We start from the raw sequence: 25,176 nt of genomic DNA, 5'->3' as shown, positions 1-25,176 counted from the left end.
CCTTTCTTACTAGCATTACCATGTGCAGATTAAACAATCCTATCAAGCTGGTGCTTTTCCCATTTTTACAGAAAAAAATAAGGGTTTAGAAACTGATTAGAGGATTAAATAATAACCTTATATATGTGAACAGCGCTTTGTCAACTCTAAATAGTCATGTTACTTATTCTTGTTCAGAGTCTGGCATTCCAGAAACTGGGGATGGAATCTAGGCTTGTGAGCGGCAGTGGAACTTGCAAAGACACGGGCGCGTGTGCCCCTGCACGGTCTTTCCTAGCACAGCAACGACACATCACCAACACCAGAAGACATCTCTCTGTTAAAGTTCCTGCTACAACATCTGATTAAACTGCAAAAGAAAACGAACAGAAGTGCCCTTAAAATATTTTATATCTTTCAGCTAACTACCAGATTGGAAAGAAGTCTGTGATTCTGGATATCAGATATTTTAAAATCAAAATGCGTAAAATCAATTTTGACAGATGACTTTGAAAACAATATAGAATTAGCTACCTGGGGGAGCACATGTGAATAACTGGAATGTATAAGGCAAACATCTCAAACAAACATTTGTCTTTTCAGAGTGACTTTGTATATTTTAACGTTTTCAGTTGTACCAGTAACTTGGTTAATATTCAGTACATAATCAGTAATATGGAATCTAAAAATACATCTATATTTTATTGTTTTGGACCATACAAAAGTAGGTAGGCACATGGAGAAATATACAGGAGTTAGATTTTTTGACTTGATGTCTTTAAGGTTTTACGTCTGTCCTCTAATTCTGTCATTGAATGGGTACGTATGTTTTATAATGTAATGGAGGATAATGACACTTGAAAGATTTGGCTATTGAAATGACTTCTTAATTGGAAATTTTGCACATGTAGAAGTCATAGTTCTCATATGTACCTAATAGGGAAAAGTCTTCTGTAGAGCACAGTTGAAACATTAAGGGTGTGGATAAGAGGTGACTTTCTTACGGGAAGTAAGCTAAAAAATACTTTGAAATGCCTATATACTTTTTAATGTAATTAATGAAGATAACAATTATCTTTGCTTTTAAGCATAAAATTATCAGGATTTCTGCTGAAAAAAAAAAAGATGTGTTAGTAGTTTTGCCTCCTCACTTTGAAAAAGAGTGCAGTGGAGGAACAGTTTGGAGTTGGTTTGATTTTGTTTACTAATTAAGAAATTAGTCTTGGCTGAGTTTATCATATTCCATTCATTTCTGCCCAAAGCTGTTTCTTCAGAGATGTTACTTTATTATTTTTGGTCACTATTGAAAGTCACACTTTGGTATTTTGGTTGAGTTAAATTTGTGCTGTCCAATGTAGCCAAAAGCCACACGTGGTAATTTAATAAAATTAAGAATTCAGATCCTTGGTTGTACTAGCCACATTTCAAGTGCTTGATAGCCACACATGGCTGGTGCCTACAGTACTGGACAGTGCAGAGGTACTTCCATTATTGCAGAAATTTCCATGGGACAGTGCTGCACTAAACTTCTTACAGTAAGCTGCAAATGCTCATCGATGTCAGATCACAAAAATGAAAAGAAGGAAAATGTTAGGACAGTGTTAGACGTGAAGCGAATTGAATTGTGATGTAACTAGCATCTTTCCTTCCTTATAACTGAATCCATGTGTGTGACATTCATAGTTAATCTTCCCAGGGCTGTTCAACAGCTGTATACCTATCAGCATGTCTAGTCCAAGGGTCAGCAAACTCTGTAAAGAGACAGATCGTAAATTGTTTAAGTTCTGTGAGCCATATGATCGACTGCAAGTACTCGACTCAGTAAATGCAGCAGGCATACCCAATATGTAAGTAAAATGAGCGTGGTTGTATTTCAGTAAAACTTTATGCAAAAACTGGCAGTAGGCCAGATTTGGCCTGCAGGCTGCAGACCTCTAATCATGATTTTATTCTTAGTTTTTGTTTTTTGGGGTTTTTTTTAATTGCAAATATGAGTATTGTTCCATTTACAGTGTTATTCTTTTAGATACTTGGTTTTTAGATTCTATACCAGTGAGGTTTTCTAATCACTGAAAATATAAGAATTTCCTACCGTATGTGGGTCTCTGAGATTAGGGAGCATCTGTCAGGATACTGTGTTTTATCAGGGTTACTTCTTTTGACTACCTCTTAGATTTTGGTGTCCTTTACTGGTGCAATTATAGTGTTGGGCTGCATTTTTATATATTATTGTAGTCTCTGCTTGCCTGTGACTTTTAGTGAAGTGGAAAAGCATGCTAAAATATTTTCAAAGGCTAATTAAAATTTTCAAAATATTATAGCATTTTGGTACATTTTGGTCAATTTAAGACATCTGCAGCTTTGATGTGTACTACTTGCTTATAATTGAGATTTCACAAGCTCTTCAAGCTCCCTTTTAATGACATTTACTGTAAAACATCAATTTCAATAAATTAGTATTTTCACAGTTCAATTGCTCATAAATTTTCAATTATTATATTTGGAATTTCTAAATAATTCATACAGTTTCTGAGTAGTAAGACTAGATTCTTTTTCCTACATAGAGAAAAAGGAAATTTTGTGATTTGTCACTTTTCTAGTTGATAGAATTTAAAATGCTTGATACGTATTTATACTAATAAATTACTAGTGTAATTTAAAGTTCTATGTTATTGAGATTAATCATATGGAAATTCAGGAACTGATCAGAAGTGAGATTCTTTTCCACATCTGGTTAATGTAGTGAGACTGACACCCTGTGGGTGGTAAAGCATTATAAATATTCATCTTGAACCATGATTTATACACGTCTGTTATGAGGCTTGAGTGCATATACCAGGGAAGAGAAAGTCAGCACTTAATCTATTTGACAAGTAATTGAATATGCCAGTGATTAAAACCTAGGACCAATTTAGGAATGATCTTTAATTGTGTACATTTGCTCTAAGATTAATATTCTCTTTTTAAAAAGTGAAAGTGTGTATACATATGACAATGATGTTTATCCTCAGAGTAACTCAATGTATTGAGAAATATTTGAAGTTCATGCTATTTTTCAATGAATAAGGCTATTGAACAAATTATTTACTATAGATTAAGAATTAATGTCTTGTCTAGAAACATTAAACTGAGTATCCCTTACTAAGATTTCATCATCTTTGATAACGTGAGTGCTAATTTGAATGTTTGTTAGATAATGCGTCTGCATCCACACCTGTCTGGATAGTGACACATGGGCCCTGTAGGTGGCTTTTAGGCCATAGTACTGTGTTAGGTCCACTATATGTATATTTAATGAGAAACGTTCCTATGTAAAAATGTGTGTATATGGTTGTATGCATACATTCTTATTGTGAAGAAGCTGTTGGGAAATTTGTAAAGCACAACTGCAAAGAAAATAGTGTGCAGTTATTAAACTTGATGTAGCTTAAATGTAATGTTTAGTTTATAAAAGGTTCTTTCTATTTTCTATGGCAAAGACTTTGACACTTGAAAAATAGAAGCAATACTTGATTTATTTTTGTAAGTATTTAGAATATTATTTTAAATAAATGATTGTCCAAGAATAGTACAATACTTGTCAAATGTTTTAAGTAAATAAACCTTCTGATTCTTTGTCTGATATGATGAATTTTTAGTGGGTACAAGTGCATGTTTGTTTGCTGCTTTTAAATAAAGGACTTAAAATACTTAGATTTGTAAAGAAAAAATAATTGCATTGATTTAATTCTAATTTTGTTATTTAAATTTTTTGGTAATGAGATGTTGTGTAAAAGTGATTTTTTTGGTGTGCTTGTTTATGTCTCCAATTTGCATTATATGAAATCCAGAATATTTGGGGGTTTTTTTTGTATTTTGGCAAAGACTACTACTTATCCTTTAATATCCATTCTCGTTTTCTTTCTTTGGTAACAGAACCCCATATTTTAACATGTTACAGTTATTGTGCAGGGGGGATAACTACATGCCAGATTCCCTTGTAACTAGGTGGGACCATTTAATTCAATTCTGGCCAAAGCAATGTGAAAATAGTGATGTATGCCTCTTAAAAGAACGGGTATGCTGGGAGGCAGCCAAGATGGAGGAATAGAAGGAGCCAGAGTACACCTCCTCTCATGAACACACCAAAATCACAACTACAGAACAGCCATTGATAAAAACTGGAATGTACCAGAAAAGATCTTCCATAACTAAAGACTAAGAAACCACAATGAGACAGGTAGGAGGTGGCAGACTCGTGATATAATCAAATCCCTTACCCATGGGTTGAGGGTGCCCTCAAACTGGAGAATAATTACATTGCAGAAGTTTTCCCACAGCAATGAGTTCTGAGGCCCATGTCAGGCTCCCCAGCCCAGGGGTCCAGACCGGGCAAGAGGAATCCCCAGAGTATTTGGCTTTGAATGCCATTGAGGCTTAATTGCAGGAGCTCCATGGGACTAAGAAAATAGAGATTTCACTCTTAAAGGATGCACACAAAATCTCACACTCACCAGGACCAAGAGAAAATGCAGTAAATTTATAGGAGCCTGGGCCAGACCTCCCTGCTGATCTTGAAGGGTGTCTTGGGGGAGGCAGGGGCTGGCTGTGGCTCACCCTGGGGACATGGACAGTAGCAGACATGCAGGGTAGTACTCATCTGCATGAACTCTCCTTCCTGGAGGCAGACATCTTGCTTGGGTCATTAAGAACAAGACCTGACCCCAACCAACAAACAGCCTGTAGCAGACAGGCTGCAGGAAGAATGTCTGAGCCTACATCTGCCTCTAGAAATGGTCCTGACCATCAGAGGGCCAAGACACAGCTCCACCCACCAGTGGGCAGGCACTGGCCCCTCCTGAATGGAAGCCTCCACAAGCTTCTAGAACAGCCTCACCCACCAGGGAGCAGACACCAGAGCAAGAAAACTATGATCCAAGGCCTGTTGAATGAGTCCACAAAAGTAGGCCAATCATTCAGAAGTCCACAAATGACAAATGCTGGAAGGGCTGTGGAGAAAAGGGAACTCTTCTACACTGCTGGTGGGAATGTAGTTTGGTGCAGACACTGTGGAAAACAGTATGGAGATTCCTCAAAAGACTAGGAATAGACTTAACCATATGACCAAGTAATTCCACTCCTGGAACCCTACTTAAAAATGACACCTGCACCCCAATGTTCATAGCACTATTTACAATAGCCAAGACATGGAAACAGCCTAAATGTCCAACAACAGATGACTGGATAAAGAAGATGTGGTATATTTATACAATGGAATACTATTCAGCCATAAAAAATGACAATATGATGTCATCTGCAGCAACATGGATGTCCCTGGAGAATGTCATTCGAAGTGAAATAAGCCAGAAAGAGAAAAAAATACCATACGATATTACTCATTTGTGGAATCAAAAAAAGAAGACAAATGAACTTAAATATAAAACAGAAACAGACTCACACACATAGAATACAAACTTCTGGTTGTGGGGGGGGGGCAGACTGGGAGTTCAAGATTTATAGATACTGACAGGTATGTATAGAATAGATAAACAAGTTTATACTGTATAGCACAGGGAAATATATTCAAAATCTTGTAGTAGCTCACAGTGAAAAAGTATGAAAACAAATACATATTCATGTATGACTGAAAAATTGTGCTGTACACCAGAAATTGACACAACATTGTAAACTGACTATAACTCAATAAAAATAAAGTTTTAAAAAGCAGGCCAGACTCTACTCTGGAGTACACTACTGGGGCACATAGGATGTCTACAGAGGGCCACTTCTCCAAGGGTGAAAAACATGACTAACCTACCATATACATAAAAATACAAATAGAAATTTAGACAAAATGAAGTGGCAGAGAAGTATTTTCCAAAGAAGATAAAATCCCAGATGAAAAACTAAATGAAGATAAGCAATCTATCTGAGAAAGAGTTCAGAGCAATGATTGTAAAGATGATCAGAGAACTCAGGAGGAGAACTGACGCACAGAGCAAGGAGTTAAAAGTTTTTAATAAAGAGTTAGAAAATATAAACAACCAAACAAGAATACAATGACTGAAATGAAAAATACTCTAGAAGGAACCAATAGTAGACTAAATGATACAGAAGAATGGATCAGTGAGCTAGAAGATGATACTGGAAATCACTACTGCAGAACAGAAAAAAGAATGAAAAGAAATGAGGACAGTTTAAGAGAGCTCTGGGACAACATCAAGTGCACAAATATTCACATTATAGTGGTCCCAGAAAGAGAATAGAGAAAGGATCTGAGAAAAATATTTGAAGAGATAACTGAAAACTTCCCTAACTTGGGAAACAGTCACCCAAGTCTAGGAAGCACAGAGTCTCATACAGGATTAGCCCTAAGCGGGAAACACCTAGACATATTGTAATCAAAATGACAAAAATTAAAGAGAATATGGAAAGCAACAGGGGAAAAGCAACAGTAACAACAAAATTACAAGGAATCTCACATGAGGCTATCAGCTGATTTTTCCAGAGAAACTCAGCAGGCCAGAAGGAAGTGGTATGATATATTTAAAGTGATGAAAGGTGAAAATCTACAACCAAGAATATCCAGCAAGGCTGTCAAATTTGATGGAGAAATCAAAAGCTTTAGAGACAAGCAAAAGCCCTGCTTTACAATATGCTAAAGCAACTTCTCTGAAAAAGAAAAGGCCACAACTAGAAACAAGAAAACTACAAAACAGAAAAGCTCACTGGTAAAAGCAAACATACAATAAAAGTAGGAAATCCTATACATACAAACCAGAAGGAAGGCTAAAAGACAAAAGTAGTCAAATCATTTCTGTATCCACAATAAGCAGTTAAGGGACATACAAAACAAACGTAAAATGTATCAGAAACAGTAATCGTGAGGGGAGGAGAGTACAAAATGCAGAGTATATAAAAATGCATTAGAAGTTAAGAGATCAGCAACTTAAAGCAATCACAAAGATAGACTGCTATACCAAAACCTCATGGTAACCAAAAACCAAAAATCTATAATAGATATACACACAAAAATAAAAAGGGAATCCAAACAAAACACTAAAGATAGTTACCAACTTGTAAGCTAAGTGAATAAAAGAGGAAAAGGAGAGAAAAGATCTATAAAAACAAATTCAAAACAGTTAACAAAATGGCAATAAGAATATACATATTGATAATCACTTTAAATGTAAATGGAATAAATTCTCCAACCAAAAGATATATTCTGGCTGAATCAATACAATAATAAGGCCCATATATATGCAGCCTACAAAAGACTCACTTCAGATCCAGAGACACATACTGACTGATAGTGAGGGGATAGGAAATAGTATTCCATACAAATGGAAATCAAAACTAAGCCTGAATAGCAATACTTATATCAGACATGGATTTTTTAAAAAGACTGTTATAAGGGAAAAAGACTCTACATAATGAACAAGGGATCAACCCAAGAAGATACAACAATTGTAAACACATATGTGCAAATATTAACAGACATAAAGGGAGAAATTGACAGTAACACAATAACAGTAGGGGACTTTAAAGCCCACTTATATCAATGGGAAGATCATCCAGACACAAAATCAGTAAGGAAACACTGATCTAAAATGATACATTGGATTACATGTACTTAATACATAGAGAGCATCCCATCCCAAAGCAGCAGAATACACATTCTTCAAGTGCATATGTAACATTCTCCAGGATAAATTAGATGCTGGGCCACAAAACAAACCTCAGTAAATTTAAGGAAAATTAAAACCTAAAGCAACTAGAGAAAGAAGGAAAAACAAAACCCAAATTTAGGAGAAGGAAAGAAATCACAAAGAGCAGAGCAGAAATAAATGAAATAGAGACTGAAAAACCAATACAAAAGATCAATAAAAATGAAAGCTGGTTCTTTGAAAAAATAAAATTGATAAACCTACAATCAGACTCATCAAGAAAGAAAGGGAGAGGGCCCAAGTCAATAAAATCAGAAATGAAAGAGGAACTTACAACTGACACCAGAAATACAAAGGGTCATAAGAGGCTACTTATAAGCAACTATAAGCCAATAAAATGGACAACCTGGAAGAAATGGACAAGTTGTTAGAAAGGCACAATCTCCCAAGACTGAACCAGGAAGAAACAGAAAATATGAACAGACCAATTGTCAGTACTGAAATTAAGTCAGTAATTTAAAAATTCCCAACAAAATTCCAGGACCAGATGGCTTCAAAGGTAAATTCTATCAAACACTTAGAAAAGAGTTAACATCTATCCTTCTGAAACTGTCCAAAATATTGAAGAGGAAGGAACACTTCCAAACTCATTCTATAAGGCCACCATTACCTTGATACCAAAACCAGAGAAAGGTATCACAAAAAAAGATCACTGGCCAATATCACTGACAAACACAGATGCAAAAATCCTCAACAAATCAACCCCAGCAATGCATTACAAGGATCATACACCATGATCAAGTGAGATTTATCCCAGAGGTGCAAGGATGTTTGAATATCTGCAAGTCAGTCAATGTAGTACACCACATTAACAAATTTAATGGTAAAAGCTGTAAGATCATCTCAATAGAGGCAGAAAAAAGCTTTTGATAAAGTTCAAAATCCATTTATGATAAAAACTCTCCAGAAAGTGGGCATGGAGGGAACATACCTCAACATAATAAACGCCATATATGATAATCTCACAGCTTACATCATACTCAGTGGTGAAAACCTGAAAGCATTCCCCCTAAGATGAGAAACAAGACAAGAATACCCACTCAACCCACTTTTATTCAACATAGTTTTGAAAGTCTTAGCCACAGCAATCAAAGAAAAAAGGAATCCAAATTGGAAAAGAAATAAAACCATCACTGTTTGGAGATGACATGATACCACATATAGAAAATCCTAATAGAGGCCACCAGAAACCTATTAGAGCTCATCAATGAATTTGGTAAAGTTGTAGGATACAAAAATTAATATATCAAAATCTGTTGCATTCCTATATACTAACAACAAAATATCAAAAAAGGAATGAAGGGGAAAAAATCCCATTTACTATCACATCAGAAAAGAATAAAATACCCAGGAATAACCCTACGTAGGAGGCAATAGCTGTACTCCAAAATTATAAAATGCTAAAGAAAAATTGAAACAACACAAACAGATGAAAATATATACCATATTCTTCAGTTGGAAGAATCAATATTGTTAAAACAACCATACCACCAAAGGCAATCTACAGATTCAATGTAATCCCTATCAAAATACCAATGGCATTTTTCACAGAACTAGAATGAAACATTTTAAAACTTATATGGCAAAACATAAGACCCTGAAGACAAAACAACTTTAAGAAGAATGGAGATGGAGAAATCCCAGTCCTGGGCTTCAGACTATACTACAAAGTACAGTCATCAAGATAGTATGACACTGGCACAAAAATAGACAAATTGATCAATGGAGCAGGATAGGAAGACCAGAAATAAACCCACACACTTATGGTCAATTGATCTGTGACACAGGAGTTTAGAATATACAATGGAGAAAAGATAATCTCTTCAGTAAGTGGCGCTGGGAAAACTGGGGCGCTACATGGAAAAGATTGAAATTAGAACATTCTCTTACACCAAATACAAAAAAAAAAATTGGTTAAAAACCTAAATGTAAAAGCAGATATTCTAACACTCCTAAAGGAAAATATAAGCAGAAAACTGTTTGGCATAAATTGCAGCAATATTTTTTTGGATCTGTCTCGTGGGGTAATGGAAATAAAAGCAAAAATAAGAAAATAGGACCTAATTAAACTTAAAAGCTTTTGTACAGCAAAGAAAACTATAAATAAAATGAAAAGAGACTATGGAATGGGAGAAAATATTTTCAAACAATGAGATCAACAAGGGATTAACTTCCAAAATATACAAACAGCTCATACAGCTTCATATCAAAAAAATCAAACAACCCAATCAAAAAATGGACAGAAGACCTAAATAGACATTTCTGCAAATAAGACATACTGGTGGCCATCGGCACATGAAAAAATGCTCAACATTGCTAATTATTAGAGAAATGCAAATCAAAACTACAATGAGTGTGACAATCATGTCACACCAGTCATAATGGCCATTATGAAAAAGTCTACAAATAATCAATGCTGGAGAGGGTGTAGAGAAAAGGACACCCTCTTGCACTGTTTCTGAGAATGTAAATTCGTGCAGCCACTATGGAGGACAATATGGAGGTTCCTTAAAAAACTAAAAATAGAGTTACCATATGATCTAGAAATCCCACTCCTGGACATATATCCAGAAAAGAAGAAAACTTTTATCTGAAAAGATACATGCACCCAATGTTCATGGTAGCACTGTTTACAATAGTCAAGAAATGGAAGCAACATTAATGTCCATCAACAGATGAATAAACAGGATGTGGATCATACATATTTATATTCCATATATATATTCCAAATATTTCATTATATATCCATATGCAAATATTCCTATATATATATGAATATTACTCAGCCAGTAAAAAGAATGAAATAATGCCATTTGCAGCAACAATTATGGACCTAGAGATTATCATATTAAGTAAAGTAAGTCAATCAGAGAAAGACGAATATCTTATATCACTTACATGTGGAATCTTAAAAAAAAAAAAACGATGCAAATGAACTTACTGACAAACTGGAAATAAGACTCCCAGACACAGAAAACAAACTATGGTTATCAAAGGGGGAAGGGGTGGAGGGGGGAGAGATATTTTAGGAGTCTGAGTTTAACATATACACACTATTATATATAAAATAGATTAAAAAAAACAAGGTCCTACTGTATAGCAGAGGGAACTATATTCAATATCTTGTAATAACACAATGGAAAAGAATCTGAGAAAGAATATATATGTATATACAACACACATATGTGCATATGTAAAAAATATTAAGTGATGTGTCCTATTACTTAAAAAAAAAAAAAAAAGAATGGTCATGCTTTCCCAAGGTCTTCTCTATCCACATCTGGAATGCCACATGCCTGATGGCAACCCTCAGGGACAGTGGAACAACAAGGAAGGCGGCACTGGGACCCTGAAATCATCATTTAGTCATATCATTTGTGGACTTCCAGCCCAGATGTCTCTTATTTAAGCTACTTTATTTGGTGGTTTCTTTCTTCCAGCATTCTACTTATTTCCCCAATCTATGCAGGTTTGTCAAAAAGAATTGCAAACTTTTTGGAAAAGTGAAGATGTTTCCTGTTCTTGGAATATGTCTTGGAAAGGTTTAATTCTGTTCACTTTAATGGATGTTCAATAGATACCTGTTTCATCACATGAAGTTAATGTGTCAGACATGCAAAGATGGAGACAAAATTGAAGTCCTATGTCACTTTAGGTAGATCCCCACGACCCCAAAAGACCGTGATTCTACTAATTTAACTTCCTGAACTGTGCAAAAAATTCTGACCCAGCATTATTTTGTGACTAAGAGAAACCCAAAGTTTTAGATCTGCACACTGAGCAATGTGCTGGTTGTTAGCCACATTGGATACTAAAAGAAATTTTAATTAAATTTTATTCCTTTATTCTAGCCACACATAGCTAGTAGCTACAATACTGGACAATGTGGATTAAGAACACTTCTATCATCCTAGAAAATTCTATCGGACAGCACTGCTTTAGACGTCGAGGCTGACCGTACACATCTACAGCTCTCTGAAGTTCCACGTTATAGGAAGTCACAGAAATGTAGTGAAGTGAAACTTGCAGGCATCAGCCTGCACACAGTGACATGCTCAGGAACAGAGCTACAGTTGGATTCTTAAACTGGCAATGGTTGTGATGGTGAAATGCTCCATTCCCTTCCCCAGCTGGGCTGCAGCAATGTGCTATCAGTAAGCGGTTAAAAGTTGCAAATTAGACCTCTTGCTTCAACTCAAACATTTCCCTCTTCCACAAATCCTTCCAAGATTTTCAAACAAGATGAGACATCCATTTTCCTAAAACTTTCAGTCTTTGTCTTAGCAACCTTAGTGTGATCTACCTTTTGTTTGTTTGTTTGATGCGTCTGTCCCACTACAGAAAGTTTCTTGAGGTCATGGGCCATATTTGGTTTATCTCTGTTTCCCCCACAGCGCTTGGCACAGCCTCTTCTGCACAGTCAATAAATATGTACTAGCTGAACTAGACTTGCTGATGATGGTCAGAACATTTTCTTTAGAAATCTAGTATCAGTATACTTTGAAGAGATCAGAGGGTGCACTGGAAGTAGTGTCTGAGTAGGTAAATTAAAAGAGCCTTCACCCGTGGACTCAATAATTATTACTGCTATGAATGAACTGCTACACGTGAATCAATACTTCTGAGAGAAATCCAGAAACTAGAGAGACTCCTACACACTGGGTGACTCAGAATATAACCACAGTGAAATAGAAAAATCTCAGACATATTCTCACCACCAACCCCACCCCCAGCAATGTGCCATACAATGGGAGGGATCCCCCAACTTCCAGCTTCAGCCCGAGGAGCGAAGGGTTTGAACCATACATCTAGCATCCCAATTTTTATGGCTGCTACCTAATGACTGGCTTCTCAGTCACCCATCTTTGGGAGCTGATGGGGCCTGGCATTGGCTAGTCCCCTGGGACCTCAAGAAATAATGAGACAGTTTTAAATACTTACAAGCACCTGGCTGCTTCCCCTTGGCTAGATGCTGAGAAAACAGGCAATAAAACTCAGCTTCCAGCTGCTCCCTAAAAGGAGTTTGACGGCACACCTGGCACTTTGACTTTTCTGGCTGCTGCCTGAGGATTTACTTTCTAACTAGTCTGCATCTGGGAGCCAATGGGATAGACACTTCTCAGTCCTCAGGGAGTTTGAATGGGCACGTGGGCACTTCCTATGGCTTCTCCCCTTGGCTCACTCCAGTGAAAAAACAAGCCTCCTGCTTATCCCTGGAAGGAGTTTAACTATGCAGCTAGTGTCCTGACTTTTCCTGCTGCTGTCTGAGGGTCTAACTTGCCTGTCTCTAGGAGCTGACAGGGCCCGGCGTTCACTAGTTCCACTAGGGGCTACAGAGAAAGCAACCATTTGGAATAGCCTTGCGTGCTCTCCCCATGACTCCTACTCTCAGTCTACTCCAGCAAGAAAACCCAGCTCTCACCATCTCTCTGGAAGGGTTAGACTGCATACTAGTGCTCTGACTTTTCTATTTTCTGCCTGAGGGTCTGGATTCTAACTTTCCTCTCTCTGGGAGCTTACATGACAGGCAACAATTAGCCTCTTAGGGGTTTGAAAATGTGTGTGGGCACCTTCTTCAGCCCCTACCCCTCGCCTGCTGTAGCGATAAAATCAAGTTCCTAGCTTCTCCCCAGAAGGAGTTGGACTTCACCTCAAGCTCCACCCCCCTACCTTTCCAGCTGCTACCCAAGGGACTGGTTTTTAAACCTTCCTTTCCATGAGAACTGACATGACCCAGCATTTGTTAAGACCCTGGGAACAACAAGGAGCAAAGCAATCATTTGAAAGAGTAGTTGGTCTGAATGAGAATACAGAAAATTGCCACAGTCCCTCTCTCAAGTTCATTGCAGAGCAAGTGAGTGATAAACTCCAGCTCCCAATTTCTCACTGAGGAGAGAAGAAATTGGTTTATGCACCTAGTGCCCCAACTTTTCTAGCTGTTGTATGAGCAACTGGCTTATTTCTTACCTGTCTTGAGGCACTGAGGACTAGGCATGCTTTATTCTCTGGGGGGGCCACTAAGATCCAATCTGGTGGTTTGGACAAGGACAAAGGTCTGAGAGGCACCCAGAATCTCTGGCCAGGTGGACTGGTGAGGTTTATCTCCTACACCAGGCCAGTCCACAGGGACTGGGAGAGGTAGGTCTCACCTAATGTGCTGAAACCAACTTAGAGAGTATGTTGAAAAGGAAATGAAAGAAAATGAAGAAAGAAGGAAATATATTCCAAATAAAAAAGACAAGAGAAGTCTTCAGAAACTGACTCTAATGAGATGGAGGTTTGTGATTCACATGACAAAGAATTCAGAATAATGGTCATAAAGATGCTCACCAAGGACCAGAGAGCAATGCATGAACAAAGTGAGAATTTCAACAAAGAGAAAATATTTAAAAGGACCAAGCAGAAATCACAGAGCTGAAGAATACAATAACTGAACTAAAAAATGGTTTTTAATGGACTTTAAAACAGAATAGATAAAGCATAAGAATGGACAAACTAAAAGACAGGCCATTGGAAATCAAAGGGGAAGAAGAAGGGGGAGGAGGAGGAAGGAGGAAGAGGAGGAGAAGGAGAAAAAGAAAAAGAAGATAGTTTAAGGGACTTAAGGACCATTCATTATGAGAGTCCCAGAAGGAGAAGAGAGAAAGGAGCAGAAAACGTATTCAAAGAAATAATAGCTGAAAACTTCCTAAGTCTGGGGAAAAATATAGACATCTAGGTCCGTGAAAACAAAATAAGATAAACAAGATTCACATCAAGAGATATTATAATCAAATTGTCAAAAGTTAAAGACATAATTTTGAAACAACAAAAGAAAGGTGACTTGATACACACAAAGGAACTCCCACAAGACTATAAGCAGACTTTTCATCAGAAATCTTGTGAAGTTCAGAAAGAAATGGTATAAAATATTCAAAATACTGAAAGGGGAAAAAAAAAAAAACCCTGCCAACCAGGAGTACTATACCTGACAAGTTTGTCCTTCAAAAATGAAGGGGAGATAAAGAATTTCTCGGATAAACAAAGGCTGAAGTACGCTAAATAGCAACACAAGAACATAAGAAATTGTGAAATTCATTGGTAAAGGTAAATAAACAGGCAAAAACAGAATTCTGTGTTACTATTCCAGTGTTGGATAAGTCACTTTTCATTCTGGTAAAAGTTAAATGACAAATGTATTAAAAATAACTGCAACTAAATTATGTTAATGGATACACAGTATAAATATATGTAAATTGTGACATCATCATACAATGGAGGAGGAGAGAAAAGTATAGGTTTGTTTGTAAGTGACGTTAAGTTGTCATCATAAATGGACTGTTACAACCATATGTTATGTAAGCCCCATGTTAACCACGTAGAAAATAGTTATGGAAGACACACAAAAGAGAAGGAAAAAGGAATCAAAGCCCATCAATACAAATAATAAGAACAACAAAACACAAAAGAAGACAGCTGGAGAGACAAAGGACAAAAGAACTACAAGACAAATGGTAATAAGTTAGTAAAACGATAATAGTAAATACTTTCCTATCAATAATTATTTTAAATGTAAACTGAGCAAGCTCCCCAATCAAAAGATCTAGAGTGGCTCAGTGAATAAAAAACCAAGACTATGTGCTATCTACAAGAAAAAAGACAGGCTAGAAAATAAAGGCATGTTAGAAATATAAGATACTCCTTTCTTACGGCAACTGAAAAAAAGCAGAAGTGGCTATATGTATATCAAACAAAAAAGACTGACTCAAAAACTGTCTCTAGAGACAATGACATCATGTAATGATGAAAGGGTCAATTCAACAGGAAGACAGAACAATTTAGTGCAATACATATGCACCCAACATCAGAGCACCTAAGTACTTGAAACAAATCTTGACAGATCTGAAAGGAGAAATTGATGGAAATAAAATATTAGGAGGCTTTAATAGCTCATTTTCAATAATGGATAGAACACCTAGAAAGAAAATCAACAAAGAAACAGCTGACCTGAACAATACTTTAGACCAAATGAACCTAACAGACATATACAGAACTTTCCATTCAACAGCAAAAGAATACACATTCTTCTCAAGCACTCATAGTACATTCTCCAAGATAGATCAAATGTTAGGAGACAAAAGAAGTCTTAATAAAAGGATCAAAGTGTCATACCAATGTTTTTTTAACCACAATAGAATAAAACTCAAAATCAATAACATCAAGAAAATGGGAAAAATTTAAATATGTGGAAATGAAACATCCTATTATTAAACAATTGGGCCAAATAGGAAATTTAAAAAGTAGTTAAAATATCTCAAGATAAATTAAGATAAAAACACAACATACTTATAGGATGCAACAGAATCAGCACTGAGAGGGAAATTTATTGTGATACATGCTTACTTAAAAAAAATAAAGATATCAAACAACCTAATCTTACCCCTCAAGGAACTAGAAAAAGTCCTAAGTTAGCTAAAGATTAGAGCAGAATGATTTTTTAAAGAAGAATGATTTTTTAAAAAATTTAACAAAACTTAGAATTGAGTTTCTTTTTTGGTAAAGGTAAAAAAATCAGCACTTAGACTAAGACAAAAGATGAGGCAAATAAAATCAGAAGTGAAAGACAAAACTTATAATGGATGCCTCAGAAACAAAAATGATCACAATGGACTATTATGAATAATATGCCAACAAACTGGATACTCAAAAAAAAAAAAAAAAGAGGATAAATTCCAGAAGCGTACAATCTACCAAAAACAAATCAAGAAAAAATAAAAGCCTTGACAGATCAGTAACAAATAAGGAGATTGAAGCAATAATCATTAACCTTTCCATAAAGAAAATCACAGGGCTAGATGGCTTCATGGGTGAATTTTATCAAACATTCAAAAAGAATTAACATCAGTTCTTCTTAAACTCCTCAAAAAATAGAAGAGGGAACACTTTCAAATACGTTTTTATGAGGCCAGAATCACCTTGATACCGAAATTCGAAAAAGACTTTACAAGAAAACTACAGGTCAGTATCTCTAACAAACACATATGCAAATGTCTTCAATAAAATACTAGTAAATCAAATTTCAGCAGCACATTAAAAAGATTATAACCATACAAGAATGGTTCAAAATACACAACTCTATCAACATAATTCATCACATTAATAGAATGAGAGATAAAAAACCACGAAATCATCTTAGTAGATACAGAAAAAGCATTTGATAAATTTCAACATGTATTCATGGAAAAAACGCTCAACGAAATAAGTAACCCACATCCACTCAGTAAAGACCATATGTGAAAAGACCATGGCTAACATCATAATTAATGCAAGGGAGAAGGGGGACGGGAAGCTTTTCCTCTAAGAACTAGTACAATACAAAAATGCCCACTCTCACCACTTCTATTCAAAAGAGTACTGCCCAAGCCAGAGCAATTAGACAAGATAAAGAATTTAAAATGGAAAAAAGAAGTAAAATTATATCTCTTTGCAGATTACATGATCATATATATAGAAAACACTAAAGACTCAAAAAATAAAACTGTTAGACCTAATAAACAAAGTCAATAAAATTGCAGGATAAAAACTGACATACAAAAATGGATATTTCTATACACTTATAATGTACTATTCAAAAAGGAAATTAACAATCCCATTTAAAATAGCGACAAAAAGTACAAAACATTTAAGTCAACAAAGAAGTGAAATACTTACACACCAAAAACTATAAGCATAAAGAAATTTAAAAAGGCATAGGCAGTTGGAAAGATATCTCATGTTAAGGGACTGAAAGAATATTGTAAAAATGTCCATACTCCCCAAAGTGACCTAGAGATTCAATGTAATCCCTATAAAACCCAATGGTGATTTTCTAGTCAGATGGTGGAATAGTAGGACCACAAGCTCACCTCTTCTCACAACTACAACAAAACTACAACTGACTGCTAAACAACCATCAAAAAAAAAAAAAAAAAAAGACTGGAACCTAGCAAAAAGGATCTTCTTCAACTGGAAACTTAAAGAGGGAACCACAGCAGGACAGTAGGAGAGGCGTGCTCATGATATAATTGGGCCCCATACCCCCCAGGGTGGATGACCCATAAGCTGAAGAATAATTAAGTCACTGAGGCCCTTCCACAAGAGTGGAAAGTTCTGAGCTCCATGTCAGGCTCCCCATCCCAGGTTTCTGGCATTGGGAGGAGGTTATCCCAGGACATCTGGTTTTGAAGGCCAGTGGAACTTAATTCCAGGAGCCCCACAAGACTTGGGGAAACAGAGCTTCATTCTCTTGGGAAGCATACACAGAATCTCTCATGGAACAGGTCCAAGGGCAGAGGCAGTGATTTTATAGGAACCTGGGCCAGATCTGCCTGCTGATTTTGGAAAGTCTCCTGGGGATGTAGGAGATGGCTGTGGCTTACCCAGGGGACATAAAAGCTGATGGTGGACATTCAGGAGTGTTCACCTACATGAGCTTTCCTGGAGGCTTACATCTTGTTTGGATCATTAGCACCAAGACCTAGCCCCACCAAAAAACCTGTAGGCTTAAGGGCTGGGAAGCCTCAGGCCAAATAACATACTAGGTGGGAACATAGCCCCACTCATAAGCAGACTTCCTGATCCACAAATGCCTCTATACATGGCCCTACCCACCAGAGGTCCAGAACCAAGTTTCACCCAGCAGTGGGCAGGCACCAACTCCTCCCACCAGGAAACCTGCATAAGTCTCTAGTCTAGTCTCACCCACCTAGAGACAGATACCATAAATAAGAAAACAATCCCAAAGCCTGTGGAATGAATCCACAAACAAGGCCAGAGTCTACAATGGGACTGGCTAGACCATGGCCCTTGGGTGACAAGAGAGGAGTGTACTACTGGGACACATAAGATGTCTCCCAGAGAGGCCACTTCTCCAAGGTTGAGAAATGTAACTAACCTACCTAAAAATACAAATAGAAAGAGAAAATATGAGGCTACAGAGGAATATCTTCCAGGCCAAGTCACAAGATAAAATCCCAGAAGAAGAAATAAGTGATGAGGAAGTAAGCAATTTATCCTAGAAAAGCAATTTATCCTAGAAAGAGCTTTGAGTAATGATGGTGAAGATGCTCAGAGAACTCAAGAGTACAGATGCAGAGTGAAGTTTTTAGCAAAGAGTTGGGAAATACAAAGAATACCCAGAGTTGAAAAATAAAATTACTGAAATGAATAACACACTAGAAGGAATCAAGAGTAGACTAAATGAGCAGAAGAACAGATCAGTGAGCTAGAAAACAGATTAGTAGAAATCACTACTGCAGAACAGAAAAAAGAAAAGAAATGAGGATAGTTTAATAGAACTCTGGGACAACATGCAGTGTACTAATATTTGCATTATACGGGTCCCAGAAAGAGAAAAGAGAGAGAAAGGACCTGAGAAAATTTTTGAAGAGATAATAACTGAAAACTTCCCTAACTTGGGAAAGGAAGCAGTCACCGAAGTCCAGGAAGCACAGAGAGTACCACACAGGATCAACCCAAAGAGGAACACACCAAGGCACATAGTAATCAAATTGAAAAAAATTAAGGATAAAGAGAAAATATTAAAATCAGCAAGAGAAAAGCAACAAATAACATACTAGGGAACTCCCATAAGGTTATCAGCTGATTTTTCAGCAGAAACTCTACAGGCCAAAGGGAGTGGCATGATGTATTTAAAGTGATGAATTGAATGGGAAAAACTTATAACCAAGAATACTCTGTCCAGCAAGGCTCTCATTCAGATTTGATGGAGAAATCAAAAGCTTCACAGATAAACAAAAATTAAAATAATTCAGCATCACCAAATCAGCTTTACACCAAATGTTAAAAAAACTTCTCTAGCCATCAAACCACAAGAAAAAACAACAAAAAGAGAAAAAAAGACCTACAAAAACAATTAATAAAATGGCACTAAGAACATATGTATCAATAATTACCTTAAATGTGAATGGATTAAACGCTCCAACCAAAAGACAGACTGGCTGAATGGATACAAAAACAAGATCCATATAAATACTGTCTATAAGAGACCCACTTCAGAGCTAGAGACACATGCAGGTTGAAAGTAAGGGGATGGAAAAAGATATTCCATGCAAATGGAAACCAAAAGAAAGCTGGAGTAGAAATACTTAGACAAAATAAATTTTAAGGTAAAGACTGTTACAAGAGACAAAGAAGGACACTACATGATGCTTAAGGGATCAAACCAAGAAGAGAATATAACAACTGTAAATATATATGCACCCAACATATGAGCACCTCAATATATAAGGCAATTGCTGACAGACAAAAGGAGAAATCAACAATAACACAATAACAGTGGGGACCTTAACACCCCACTTACATCAATGACAGATCATCCAGATAGAAGATCAATAGGGAAATTCAGGCCCTAAATAACATATTGGACCTGATGGACTTAATTGATATCTATAGAGCATTCCATCTAAAAGCAACAGAATACACATTCTTCTCAAATGCACATGGAACATTCTCCAGAATCAACCACATACTGGCCCAAAAAACTAGTCTCAGTAAATTTTAGAAAATTGAAATTGTACCTAGCATCTTTTCCGACCACTGCAAAAACTGCAAACACGTGGAAGCTAAACAATATGTTACTAAACAACCAATGGATCACTGGAAAAATCAAAGAGGAAATCAAAAATACATTGAGACAAATGAAAATGAAAACACGATGATCCAAAACCTCTGGGACACAGCAAAAGGAGTTCTCAGAGGGAAGTTTATAGCGATACAAGCCTACCTCAGGAAACAAGAAAAATCTCAAGTAAACAATCTAATCTTATACCTAAAGCAGCTGAAGAACAAACCCCAAAGTTAGTAAAAGGAAAGAAATCATAAAGATTAGAGCAGAAATAAATGAGATAGAGACTAAAAAAATCAATAGAAAAGATCAGTGGAAATAAGAGATTTGAAAAGATGAACAAAATTGATAAACCTTTAGCCAGACATATCAAGAAAAAGGAGAGGGCCCAAATTAATAAAATCAGAAATGAAAAAGAAGTTAACAACTGACACCACAGAAATACAAGGGATCATTAAGGGGCTACTATGAGCAACTATATGCCAAGAAAAAAGGACAACATAGAAGAAATGGACAATTTCTTAGAAAGGTACAATTTGCCAAGACTGAACCAGGAAGAAATAGACAATATGAATAGACCTATAATACTGAAATGGAATCAGTAATTTAAAAACTCCCAACAAACAAAAGTCCAGGAACAGATGGCTTCCCAGGTGAATTCTACCAAACATTTAGAGAAGAGTTAACACTTACCCTTCTAAAAATTGCAGAGAAAGGAACACTCCCAAACTCATTCTGTGAGGCCATCATCACCCTGATACTAAAACCAGACAAAGGTATTATACACAAAAAAGAAAATTACAGGCCAACATCACTTTTGAATATAGATGCAAAAATCCTCAACAAAAATATGTGCAAATCAACCCCAGCAATGCATTAAAAGGCTCGTACACCATGATTAAGTGGGATTTATCCCAGGGATGTAAGAATTTTTCAATATTCACAAATCAATGTGATACACCACATTAACAAACTGAAGAATAAAAACCATATGATCATCTCAATAGATGCAGAAAAAAACTTTTGATAAAGTTCAATATCTGCTTATGATAAAAACTCTCCAGAAAGTGGGCACTGATGAAACATATTTCAACATAATAAAGGCTATATATGACAAACCCACAGTTAGTATCATACTTAATGGGGAAAGGCTGAAAGCATTTCCTGTAAGATCTAGAACAAGACAAGGATGCCCACTCTCAGCACTTTTACACAACATACAGTTCTGGACATCCTAGTAATAGCAATCAGAAGGAATAAAAGGAATCCAAATTGGAAATGAAGAAGTAAAACTGTCACTGTTTGCAGATGACATGATATTATACATAGAAAACCCATAAAAAGTGACCGGAAAACTCATCAGTGAATTTGGTAAAGTTACAGGATACAAAATTAACATACAGAAATCAATTGCATTTCTATAAACTAACAACAAAATAGCAGAAAAGGAAATTAAGGAAACAATACCATTTACTATCACACCAAAAAGAATAAAATACCTAGGAATAAACCTACCCAAGGAGGCAAAAGGCTTGTACTCCAAAAACTTTAAGGCGCTGATGAAAGAAATGGAAAATGACATAAACAAATGGAAATATGTATGATGTTCTTGGCTTGGAAGAATCAATACTGTTAAAAAGGCCATACTACCCAAGGCAATTACAGATTCAATGCAATCTCTGTAAAATTACCAACACCATTTTTCACAGAGCTGGAACAAAAAAAAGTTAAAATTTGTATGAGAACACAAAAGACCTCTAGTAGCAAAAACAATCTTGAAAAAGGAGCTGGGGAAATCATGTTCCCTGACTTCAGACTATACTACAAAGCTACAGTAATCAAGACTGTATACTACAGGCACAAAAACAGACACATAGATCAATGGAACAGGATAGAAAGTCCAGAAATAAATTCATGCACTTGTGGTCAATTAATCTACAACAAAGGAGGCAAGATTATACAATAGAGAAAAGACAATCTCTTCAATAAGTGGTGCTGGGAAAACTGGACAGCTGCCTGTAAAAGACTGAAATCAGAAAATTCTCTAACACTATATATAAAAATAAACTCAAAATGGATTAAAGACTTAAATATAAGACCAGATACTATAAAACCTAGAGGAAAACATAGGCAGAACACTCCTAGACATAAATTACAGCAATATATTTTTTGAACCAGCTCTGTGAGTAATGGAAATAAAAGCAAAAATAAACAAGTGGGATCTAATTAAACTTAAAAGCTTTTGCACAGCTAAGGATGCCATCAACAAAACTAAAAGACAATCTACATAATGGAAGAAAATATTTGCAAATGATGCAACTGACAAGGGACTAATTTCCAAAGTACACAAACAGCTCATACACCTTAATATATATATAAAAAAGCAACCTAGTCAAAAAATGGATAGAAGACCTCAATGGACACCTCTCCCAAGTAGATGGATGGCCAACAACCTCATGAAAAAATGCTCAATATCACTAATTGTTAGAGAAATGCAAATCAAAACAACAATGAGATATCACCTCACACCAGTCAGAATGGCAATCATTAAAAAGTTTACAAATGATAAATGCTGGAGAGGATGTTGAGAAAAAGGAACCCTCCTACACTGTTGGTGGGAATCTAAATTGGTGCAGCCACTATGGAGGACAGTATGGAGGTTCCTTAAAAAACTAAAAGTAGACTTACCATATGATCCAGCAATCCCACTCCTGGGCATATACCTGGAAAAAAATATAATTAAAAAAGATACATGCACCCCAATGTTCATAGCAGCACTATTTACAATAGCCAAGACATGGAAACAATGCAAATGTCCATCAACAGATGACTGGCTAAAGATGTGGTGTATATATACAATGGAATACTATTCAGCCACAAAATGAATAAAATAACACCATTTGCAGCAACATGAATGGATCCATTCATAATCATTCTAAATGAAGTAAGCCAGAAGGAGAAAGAAAAATGCCACATGATATCACTTATATGTGGAATCTAAAACAAAGGACACAAATGAACTACTTATTATTCATAACTTAGATGATTGATTTCTTGAATATGTGTCAGCACATTTGACTGTCCTTTATGGTTGGATTACTGCATTCTGTTGATTCTTATTCTGTGGTTGATACATAGTCCTTTGATAACTATGTAAGTTTAAAAAGCTCTAAACTGTTCTTAGGAACAATGAACAGTACATAAAATTTAAAATGGTTTTATCTCTCAATGAGTTGCTCTTCCTAGAACGAACTTGGTTTACCCAAACAAAACAATCCAATGGCATTTTTTTTTTTACAGAAATAGAAAAAAATCCTAAAATTCATATGGAAGCACAAAAGACCCTGAATTGCCAGAGCAATCTTGGGCAAAAAGAACAAAACTAGAGGCATCACACCTCCTGATTTCAAATTATATTATAAAGTTATAGTGATCAAAACAGTATATTACTGATTACAATAGCAATCAAAACAGATGAATCAACAACAGAATAGAAATGGAACAGAATAGAAAGCCCAGAAATAAACCCACACATTTATGGTCAATTGATTTTCAACAAGAGAACCAAGAACACACAATGGGGAAAGGACAGTCTCTTCAGTAAATGATGCTGGAAAAACTGGATATCCACATGCCAAAGAATAAAACTGAACCCTTATTTCATACCATATACTAAAATCAACTCAAAATAAATTAAAGATTTAATTGTAATACCCATAGCTGTAGAAATACTAGAGGAAAACACAGGGAAACTGTTCTTAGTATTGGCCTTAGCAAAAACTTTTCAGTCTTGACACCAAACGCACAGGCAACAAAAGCAAAAATAGACAAATGGGACTATATCAAACCAAGAAGCTTTTTCACAGCAAAGGGAACAATCAACAGAGTAAAAAAGCACACTATGGAAGGGGAGAGAACATTTGCAAAACAGATATATATATCTGATAGAGGGCTCAGCATCCAGAATATATAAGGAACTCATACAACTCAACAACAACAAAAACAACACAGTCAAAATGTGTTTGTTGAACAAATGCCTTGTAGTGTGGTTCACACAAACTGAACTTGGAGTCAGGATAAATAAAGACAAGTTCTGAGAGACGGGCTTTCCAGAAAGCTGCAAGATAGAGCAAATAATAACCATTGTCTGGGCACTGGGCCTTTGGGGCGCTCTCTCCAGGGGCTAGTTGGTGCTTGATGTTCTCAGCTACCATAGTTTGTAGGCTGTTGCTTTTCAAAGAGGCTGCAGAGCTGGGGAGAGGAAAACTGAAGCAGGGCAAGTTAAATGCCTTAGACCTCACTGTTCTTACTGAGATTCAGCTCTTTGTTTTATTTTATTTTTCCTTAAACAAAATCTAAGATTGTTCCAAGACTTTGTTTTCAACATGTGCAACGGATGCATGGTCTCTGGTTACTGTCCAGGATTCTGGAAATGTTGATTTTGACAATATTTGTGAGTTTTCTCTGTGTTTTTATGGAAGAGTGGATTTTCAAACGTCCTTACTTTGCCATTTCAGAAGTTGTTCCCTCCACAAGTCAGATTTTTGCAAGTAGAAGGGGCCTGAGCAAATAGTCTTGGAATTCCACATTTTCCAGAGGGTGAAGTCTAAAAGGCCTTCTGCATGGCAGCAGAGAATCTATGACACATTGCAGCATAAACCTGTCTGCTCTTCCCTAGTCACTTGGCTGTTCCCCACAACCTTGCCCCAAATGGGTTCAACAAGCATTTACCAAGTATCTACTATGCACGGAAACTGTTAGGTAGTGAGCCTACGTGAGCAAGTTGCAATCCATCCTGAAGAGCTCAGTATAATTGGGAGATTACATGGAAACAGGAAATTGAAACTTTGGAATAAAATTCTCAGAGAATGGAGGAGGGATCAACTA

The 25,176-nt window shown here is 36.3% G+C and overlaps 1 protein-coding gene across 1 annotated transcript in view; it reads left to right on the top strand.

Moving 5' to 3' along the window:
• HOOK1 (hook microtubule tethering protein 1) overlaps positions 1 to 3,672 on the top strand; it is a 56,830-nt gene extending 53,158 nt beyond the window's left edge. The window contains exon 22 of the mRNA XM_010984565.3: positions 178 to 3,672. Coding sequence (XP_010982867.1) covers positions 178 to 348 — 171 coding nt within the window. The 3' untranslated portion in view covers positions 349 to 3,672. The remainder of the gene's footprint in view (positions 1 to 177) is intronic.
• The last annotated feature ends 21,504 nt before the right edge of the window (positions 3,673 to 25,176 follow it).

This window comes from Camelus dromedarius, chromosome 14 (genome assembly GCF_036321535.1).
Source record: "Camelus dromedarius isolate mCamDro1 chromosome 14, mCamDro1.pat, whole genome shotgun sequence".
In the NCBI taxonomy this organism is placed as follows: domain Eukaryota; kingdom Metazoa; phylum Chordata; class Mammalia; order Artiodactyla; family Camelidae; genus Camelus; species Camelus dromedarius.
Note: the sequence above shows the minus strand (reverse complement) of the source record. Positions and strands in the feature narration are given on the sequence as shown.